The sequence below is a fragment of the Babylonia areolata genome, chromosome 1, assembly GCF_041734735.1.
Source record: "Babylonia areolata isolate BAREFJ2019XMU chromosome 1, ASM4173473v1, whole genome shotgun sequence".
NCBI classification, from domain to species: Eukaryota; Metazoa; Mollusca; class Gastropoda; order Neogastropoda; family Buccinidae; genus Babylonia; species Babylonia areolata.
In genome coordinates this window covers 54,034,938-54,044,937 of record NC_134876.1, presented here as the reverse complement: position 1 = coordinate 54,044,937, position 10,000 = coordinate 54,034,938, and the positions used below count along the sequence as shown (strand labels likewise).

General features: G+C 43.4%; 1 protein-coding gene across 3 annotated transcripts in view; it reads right to left on the bottom strand.

Moving 5' to 3' along the window:
• Positions 1 to 10,000, bottom strand: part of LOC143292661 (uncharacterized) — a 54,636-nt gene that overhangs the window by 27,226 nt on the left and 17,410 nt on the right. For all 3 annotated transcript variants that reach the window (XR_013056675.1, XR_013056677.1, XM_076603168.1), the window contains exons 2-4: positions 7,655 to 7,795; positions 4,502 to 4,592; positions 3,452 to 3,529 (exon numbers count right to left, since the gene is read on the bottom strand). Coding sequence is in view for 1 of the 3 variants with exons in the window: in XM_076603168.1 (XP_076459283.1) it covers positions 3,452 to 3,529; positions 4,502 to 4,592; positions 7,655 to 7,795 (310 nt within the window). In the remaining 2 variants the exon portion in view is untranslated. The remainder of the gene's footprint in view (positions 1 to 3,451; positions 3,530 to 4,501; positions 4,593 to 7,654; positions 7,796 to 10,000) is intronic.

The window sequence follows — 10,000 nt, the reverse complement described above, 5'->3', positions numbered from 1 at the left end:
AAATGTAACAGAATTGTAGTAACGAAACTGGCAGCACCAATACTTTTACAGCAACAGTAACAGTTCAGCAACTATAAAAACAAGCAAGTAGCAGCAGTAACAGCAGCAGCAGTAACTTTAACAGCAACCAAGTGGAATCTAGACCTAGATAAATAGTTTAACATGTAACAGCATAATCGTAACGAAAATGGCAGCACCAATACTTTAACAACAGTAACAATTCAGCAGTTATGAAAACAAGCAAGTAGCAGCAGTAGCAGCGGCAGCAGTATCTTTAACAGCAACCATGTGGAATCCACAACCATGTGGAATCTAAACGTAGTCACCGCCATAAATAAATAGTTTTAAAAAATGTAGCAGAATTGTAGTAACGAAACTGGCAGCACCAATACTTTTTACAGCAACAGTAACAATTCAGCAGCTATGAAAACAAGCAAACAGCAGCAGTAGCAGCAGCAGCAGTAGCTTTAACAGAAACCATGTGGAATCCACAACCATGTGGAATCTAGTGACCGCCATAAATAAACCTAGTGACCGCCATAAATAAATAGTTTAAAATATATAACAGAATTGTAGTAACGAAACTGGCAGCACCAATACTTTTTACAGGAACAGTAACAATTCAGCAGCTATGAAAACAAGCGGCTTCCCCCGATAAGACGTAACGATAACAACATGGTTTGCTCTGCTCATTGCACAAGTATAGATATCTCTTTGTCAGTCCTGGACAATATCTTTACTTCTTCAATCCTGTACATTACACTATCATTTCACACCGAGTACTGACATACCATCGTGTCTCACATCCAAACTGTTGCATTTTTGCCACAATACCTAATTGGGGAATAATCCGTAAAAAAATAAATTAATAAAGAATGGACCTGATACTGATAATTTCATTATCGATCATCACCAAAATCTACCCGATTTGTTTCTCGAACCATACCCAATACCTTCACCAATTACCAGAAAAACTGATTCACAACTTCAAGCACAATCCTGACGACAGTGAAGTGGTGGGCAAAACTCATAATAACGCGAGTATCTAGGAAGCGAGAGAAGCTGAGCACAAAGATTCGAATCCCTCTCTTGCCAGTTTTCTGCTACTCCACTAGACCTTGAGCGGTGGTCTTGACGCTAGTCATTTGGACGAGAAGTTCCGCGCACGTAAAAGAACCTACGGTAACAAAAGGGTTGACCCTGGCAAATTCTGTAGAAAAGTCCACTTTGATAAGAAAACAAGTACACTTGCAGACAGAAAAAGATGGGTGATGCTGAACTGTAGCGACGCGCGCATGCGCAGACCGACTTTCACCCGGAGAAATCTGTTGCGACAAAATATAACACAATACACTAAAGACAGACAGACAAACAAGCCTCTTGGAGGGAAGGACCAGCAGCCACAGTATGGATGATGGTGCTTCACTGAGGTGTAACCCCTGTGGTTTCTGTCTCTTGTTCTTTTTCATGCCATGAGCATTTCAAGCGACAGCAGCCATATTCTTGCAGTTACCAACTTAAAGTCTTAACTCCCGAGAGCAAGGTTTCGGTTGCGCCCCATTTCTCTGCATTCAAATTTTGTATTACGTGTAGCTGACACATTTTGTACTTTCCAAAGTCAATTCAGGTCTAGATTGGAAGCTGCTAGGCAAATCTCGCTCTCTGCCATAAATGAAGCCAAACCGTAGCTTTATTAGGCTTTTATTTTGAATAAACCTTCACCGACGTCACAGTGTCAGACTCTGGTGAGAAACTGGCTTGATTCAAACCGCCCGCCATTTATAGTCCGGTTCAGGCTTTAAGCCTTCAGGCAAATTGTTTTGTGTTCTGAAATTCCAAACAAACAGAGCTAAATGTAGCTTCATTGCGAAATCAATTAAGCTATTAACAAACCTTGATTTATGAGGAGTAGAATGAGTGCGTGATATTGCACTTAAAATATTGTATATTACTATTGAAAAGCGTACTGCTATAATAATATGTTTATTTCAATTACAGAGTGATACTTTACGCATATAGTGTGTTCGGAAAGGAAAGATAAACAGGCAGGATTTTTGGTGGCGCTTCACCAGAGGTAGCCGCTGTAGTGAACGCTCTGTGATACTTGTATATACATACATACATACATACATACATACATACATACATTTGTATAAGTATTTGTATTTGTATTTCTTTTTATCACAACAGATTTCTCTGTGTGAAATTCGGGCTGCTCTCCCCAGGGAGAGTGCGTCGCTACACTACAGCGCCACCCATTTTTTGTATTTTTTCCTGCGTGCAGTTTTATTTGTTTTTCCTATTGAAGTGGAGTTCTACAGAGTTTTGCCAGGAACAACCTTTTTGTTGCCGTGGGTTCTTTTACGTGCGCTAACTGCATGCTGCACACGGGACCTCGGTTTATCGTCTCAAGCGAATGACTAGCGTCCAGACCACCACTCAAGGTCTAGTGGAGGGGGAGAAAATATCGGCGGCGGAGCCGTGATTCGAACCAGCGCGCTCAGACTCTCTCGCTTCCTGGGCGGACGCGTTACCTCTGGGCCATCACTCCACTCTACTACATGTGTGTGTGTGTGTGTGTGTGTGTGTGTGTGTGTGTGTGTGTGTGTGTGTGTGTGTGTGTGTGTGTGTGTGTGTGTGTGTGACAGAGAGAGACAGACAGACAGACAGACAGACAGACTTCGCCACAGTTAATTTCTCTTGATAACTGGTTCCTCAGAATCCGAGGACCATTGAGAAGAATGTCCTTGGCGACAAACCCTCTGGTGACTGAGATAATACACTGATTCTGATTCTGTGGAGAGAAATCAAATCAAATTATGGTGCTTAGAGCCTCGCCGACCACTAAGACCATCTCAAGGCTATCGCCATGTTAGCATCTGCTTCGAGTCCTGAGGCGAGAGGACCACTAAGGCCATCTCAAGGCTACAGCCACGTTAGCATCTACTTCGAGTCCTGAGGCGGGAGGACCACTAAGGCCATCTCAAGGCTATAGCCACGTTAGCATCTACTTCACATCCTGAAGAGGGAGGACCACTAAGGCCATCTCAAGGCTATAGCCACGTTAGCATCTACTTCACGTCCTGAAGAGGGATGATTACTAAGGCCATCTCAAGGCTATAGCCACGTTAGCATCTACTTCACGTCCTGAAGAGGGATGATCACTAAGGCCATCTCAAGGATATAGCCACGTTAGCATCTACTTCACGTCCTGAAGAGGGATGATCACTAAGGCCATCTCAAGGATATAGCCACGTTAGCATCTACTTCACGTCCTGAAGAGGGATGATCACTAAGTCATCTCAAGGCTACGTTAGCATCTACTTCACGTCCTGAAGAGGGATGATCACTAAGGCCATCTCAAGACTATCACCACGTTAGCATCTACTTCAAGTCCTGAGGAGAGGGTATGGGGGGCGGGGGGTGGGGTGTGAGGGAGGAGTGGACTGACCGATGAAGTGGATGCTGTAGTTGAGGATGAGGAGCCACATCACATCCAGCAGAGACTTGATGTCACCGTCCATGATGTCTGCAACACACAAGAGTCCAATTTCCAAGTCTTTATCAACCTTTAACTCTCACTGGGGTGTCGGAGAGGACTCAAGACCCTGAAGCACACCTGGAGAATCATTCAGAGACTGACTGACTCTAAACAGACACGAGTGGTGTTTCTACGTTACTGTCCTACATGCCACAGGGCATAGTGGGCAGTTGGTAAGCACGCATGCAGGGTTAACTGACATACCTAACACTTGAATATAAATCATGTAAATAACAATCTTAGAAAAATATTGTCGAACTAAATTAAATATCTCACAATTTTATATACTTTCTTGATTTCAACTGTAATTTCACTACCATCTAGTAAACTGCTGAAATTGAAAACAAATTTTGGAGCAACATACTTGTTTCGGGCAGATATGTTTTCACGTCATTCAGCATACGGCGTGATATATGTTTCCAATCACTGACAAATCACAAGTGTTGCGTGTTATTCGTTAATCACATGACGTAACATTTTGCCTCCAAGTTCAATCTGCAAACTGTGGTCAGTGCATCTGAACTTAAAGAAATTAATATATATATATATATATATATATATATATATCTGTAACATTTATCACTCTGCTCTCAAGTGTTTTCTCTCATTACATGTTGAAAAATTGTCATTCTAAGCCTTCTGGCTTCCCATGAATGAATGACAGTCCCAGACACAATTGTAACCAGTTACTATTAAAAACCTGTTTGATGGTCTAAACCCGTTGCGAAGACTACTGACACGAGTATTTTTTCTATGTCACCTAACACAAAACCAGTTCAAAGGCGATTCATTATGATTTTAATCAGAAAATGGACAGGATAAATTTCGGTGTCGTGGTGCCGTGCATGAGTATGTGCGTGTTCTTGTGTGTGCGCGCGTTTGCGTGTGAGACGGATAGACAGACAGGCAGGCAGGCAGGCAGACAGACAGACGGACAGGCAGGCAGACAGTGTAGTGTACCCTGTGTGGAGAAGACGATCTTGATGCCATGGCTCTTCATGTGGTCGAGAGCACAGTGGATGTAGGCCCTCTGTCTGCCCGGTCCTGTCGCCTGCACACATACACACACACACACACACACACACACACACACACACACACACACATACATACATCACACACACACACACACACACACACACACACACACATACACACACACATACGCACGCAAGCACACATACACACCCACACACATACGCACGCACGCACACACACACACACACACACACACACACACACACACACACACACACACACACACACACACACACACACACACACACACACACACCATACCACACTAAACCACTGCTGTCAAGGTTCAGAGGCTGCAAACAACACACAGGCCACAATCAATACTAAGGCCACGAACTGGTCTTCAATTAGCACAGACATTACGACGTTGCGACCTCTACTACAATCAACACTGCACCCATGATTCATACTACAACCAACGCTAATGCTACAATATATGTGGAGTGTTGGCCTGGAGATAACGCGTCCGCCTAGGAATCGAGAGAATCAGAGCGCGCTGGTTCGATTCCCATACTCGCCAGTGTTTTCTCCCCCTCCACTAGGCCTTGAGTGGTGATTCGGTTGCTTGTCGATAAACCGAGGTCCCGTGTGCAGCATGCACTTAGCTTACGCAAAGAACCGGTGGCAACAAAAGGGTCGTCGCTGGCAAAATTATGTAGAAATCTCCACATTGATAGGGGGAAAAAACACGCTTACAGGCAGAAAAAACAACAATTAAACAAAACAACAACAAAAATGGGCGGCGCTCTCATTGTAGCGACGCATTCTCCCTGGGGAGAGAAGCCCGAATTTCACACAGGGAAATTAGTTCTGACAAAAGAGTAAAACAATACAATACAATACAATACAATACAATAAGCACGCAGCAATGCCGCAATCAACGCTGAGTCTACGATCCATATTACAACTGACACTCAGGCAACGATTAACTACAATCGACACTCAGACTACATCAATTGCTGCTATCCACACTCGTGTTACAAAATATGCTACAGTCAACGCTCAGCTACAATTAATACTCAGGCTACAACCATGTCATATTCAACACTTAACTACAAGCAACACTAACCCTACGATCTGTGCTACAGTCAACACTCAACAACAAGCAACTCTCAACCTAAGATTTATGCTACAGTAACACTCATTACAAACACTCATCCTACGATTGGTGCTGCAGTCAACACAAAACAAAAGCAACACACGAGGCAGGATCGACACCCGTATTTAGCAAAGTACTATGAGCTACTGCCATCACGACGACACTGCAGAACTTTGAAATCCAGAGCTCTGAAGACTTTTATCGACGTTCAATTCACTTTCTCTCTGTCTCTGTCTCTGTCTCTGTCTCTCTCTCTCTCTCTCTCTCTCTCTCTCTCTCTCTCTCTCTGGGGGAGTGGGAGGGGGGGGGTGCGTGCACGCGCTTTCATGCGAGTACGTGTGACAGTCCGTGTATGATAGGTTGTAATTTGTTTTAGTTTTTAAAACAATCTATATTTGGCTTTAAAACACATGACAATACGTAATATGAATGTGCAATATGCAGGATATATCTACAATACAATATGCCTGTTGTTAACGTTCATATCTTTAGATATATTTTTTTATCAATTATTGCGATGTAATGATTATTAATTAGAATGTCTTAAAGCGAGTACGTGAAATGCTTTTATTTGAAAACATATGTTTATTCCTCCCGTTTAATCAAGTGATGTTTAATGTCGTTTCCGTGTGTGTGTGTGTGTGTGTGTGTGTGTGTGTGTGTGTGTTGGCTGATTATCTGGATGTGTTTTGCCGCACCTGGTGCAACTTCTCTTTGTGAGATAACATTTTTTTTTCTTTTCTTATCTTATCTATAACCAATATGCAATATAGTATGTTGTACTCATTAATTATCATCAAAAGAATGTTCACTTATTCTTTCTGTTTTTTACATTCAAAATGTTACCTGCAATGTGTGGAATGAATGTATGTATAAAACGGTGTATGTGATATTTTTACATTTGTATCTTCGTTATATTCATAATAGCTGTTGTTGTATGTGTGTTATTGTTCGCGTAGGTCGATATGAAGGTTTTAAAATTGGCATACGTTGCACAACGCCATGTGCCATATCATTGTTTTGAATAATTAGCTATATGTACCTTTTTTCTTCTACACACAAAAACACATACACGCACGCACGCACGCACGCAAACACACACACACACACACACACACACACACACACACACACACACACACAGAGTTGAAGTAAATCCACCTTGAATACCTGTGCAGCCGAATAGGACCCCCGATAATAAGCCTCACAATCCTCGTTGACTTCTTAGCTACCCGCTTATCTGCACCCCTACCCCTATCCTGGCATCCCTGCACTTGGGGGTGACCCGATCTGGGTATGGTCCCTAAGCCTCTCTAATCCCCTCATGTGTGCTCTCCAAAATCCCTCCGCAAAATCCCAGCGGTTAATAAGCAGTGTGGTAACGTTAGAGGGGTCACTTTTTGCGATGTGATTTCCTTATTGCTAATTTTCTCTGGGTTTGAAGTAGAATTGTTCATCACCCACTCCCCACCCCCACCACCCTCTCTCTCTCTCTCTTTCAATCTCTCCCTCTCTTGTCTGTCTCTGTCTCTCTTTAAAGTAGAAGGGTTCTCTCTCTCTCACTCTCACCCTCTCTCTCTCTCTCTGATTTTCTCTGGGTTTGAAGTAGAATTGTTCATCCCCCACCCCCCACCCCCCACCCCCTCTCTCTCTCTCTCTCTCTCTCTCTCTCTTGTCTGTCTCTGTCTCTCTTTAAAGTAGAAGGGTTCTGTGTGTGTGTGTGTGTGTGTGTGTGTGTGTGTGTGTGTGTGTGTGTGTGTGTGTCTTTGAAGTAGAAGAGTTCTCTCTCTGTCTCCGTCTCTGTCACACACACACACACACACACACACACACACACACACACACACACACACACACACACACACACACACACACACACAAGGCAGACAGACAAACAAACACAGGCAGAAAGATCAGTCAGTCTATCAATCAATCGATCAATCCATCGAATGATGTACGGATGAAGTGGTACCTACCTTAACTTTGTCCAGGAGTGCAGCCTCAGGAGCCAGGATGTCGATGAGCTCACACAGCACCCTGCCCTCCTGAATGTCCGCCACGCTGTCCACACCCCTGTTCACCTCGCACAGCAGCGAGTTGGCCCAGCTCAGGTACACCTGTCGTCATCAGCATCATCGTCATTATCATCATCACCATCACCATCACCATCATTATTATCACCTTCACCATCACCAACATCATCACCACCATCATTATCATCACCATCATCATTATCACCACCATCATTATCATCATCATCATCATCACCATCATCATCATCACTATCATCATAATCACCACTATCATTATCATCACCATCATCACCACCATTATCATCATCGTCACCATCATCATCGACGTCGTCTTCACCATTATCACCATCATCATTGTCGTTATCGTCATCGTCATTGCCGTCGTCGTTGTCGTCATTACCATTATCATCGTCGTTGTCGTCATTGTAATCATCATCAGCATCATCTTTATCCTCATACTATCATCACCATCGTCATCATCATCATCGTCGTCGTCGTTGTTGTCGTCATCGTCATTATCGTCGTCGTCGTCAGTACCAACATCGTCGTTGTCGTCATTGTAATAATCATCAGCATCATCTTTATCACCATACTATCATTACCATTGCCATTGTCATCGTTATTATTTTCAGTTCAACACTGATCACCATTACCATGGTGATGACAGTATCACCGAGCTGCGCCGGGTCAGACTGCACGTGAAACACCAACCCAGGATGTCATCATTTTCATCTTTTAATTCACAGGAACACTGAATATTGTGATGTGAGATCTAATCGTGTCCTGTCCTCGTGCATCGCTGATGAGGATGCTGCAATAAGTCACATGCTGCTGCTCTCTCAACAGCCGATAACCAAGCATGCCTGGCACTCTCGAATGCTATGGAAATCAAGAGTGCACATGCAAACGAAGAGGGGATGTTATGGAAACTTCGTGTTTTCATTGCCATCGACATAACGATGGATCGTGGTAGACTTACCCCGCCCCAAATTGGCGTGTGTTTGCTCTGTACCTTTTCCTATCAATAGAGAGGATTGATTGTTCCTTGGCGCGCGTTCTGGTTCGCTTAAAAGTGTTGGGGTTATGTGTGGGTCAGGGATCTGCTCTTTCTTTTGAAGCATATGCGGTATAGCGAATATGGAACGGTCCGCACGCTCTGACTCTGCCCCGAAACTGGTTCCCTGCACCACTGATGAATAGAGGTTTGTGCCTGGCGCTCGTGAAACATCAAAACTGATATTTACAATCAGTTTTATAACCCCAGCAGAGCCCCATAAGTTTGATGTCATGACACCTTACAACCAAACTGGATTCAACAGGGGTGGGGTTACACAACTCCGTTAATGGAAGATCCCATACTCCACAGCTTCGCGCAGAACTAAATAGGTAGGTTCCTATGAGCACAGGCACTGATATCTCATGGTTGTTAGGGTCTATGCTATGAGGCAGTGAATGCTGAAGCAAAGTTCCGTAACACAACGTTCCCACGCACCAGAATACCTCGGTCAAGCAATGTTTCAAAATATTCACAATTCTTTTTTTATGTCGTTCAAATTGAATCGAACCCTTTTCTGTTTTGTTTTGTTGTTGTCGTTGGTGTGATTGTTTCGACCACAACCAATCGCTTCGCTGATGTGGAATTACCATGCGTTTGACTACTTTGTTGGAGACCATTGTGCGAAACTGCATCGCTGTGATGTGTTTATATTGGTGCTTTTACAATATTTTGAACCACTGATAATTTTGTGCTACTTGTTCTTTTACATTAAATCCCGATCATCTCTAAAACGTTTGGTCATTATTATGTTCGGGATATTTATGTTTAAGTGGTGAAAATCTGCGATATTTTTTCCAGCTGTGTTTTTTATGCCATCCTGAGAAGTCTTTTGATTGGAGACTTTTGTGGTGGACTGTTTGGTAGACTTCCGATCAGTAAGGCAGGAGTCAGAGTGTGTTCTGGGGGCACTATGTGTACATTGAGTAAACCATTGAAAATTGTCTTCAAGTCTTTGGCCGTCCCACTCTATCAACCCTGACTGAAGTGCTCTTGGCTTTAACTGTAGGGGTAACAGCGTGTATGGCCCCTGAATGAGTGAAAGGCACACAGACAGACAGATGGGCAAACAGAGAATGTGTGTGTGTACGCGCTCCCAAGTGTAATTGTATGTGTATGCGTTAGTGGGAGTGGGTGCGCTGTCCCGTGTCTTGTTTGAAAATGAGATTCCACGTTTCTTTCTTTCTTTTCTCTGGTGGGGTTAAGATATATATATATATATATATATATATATA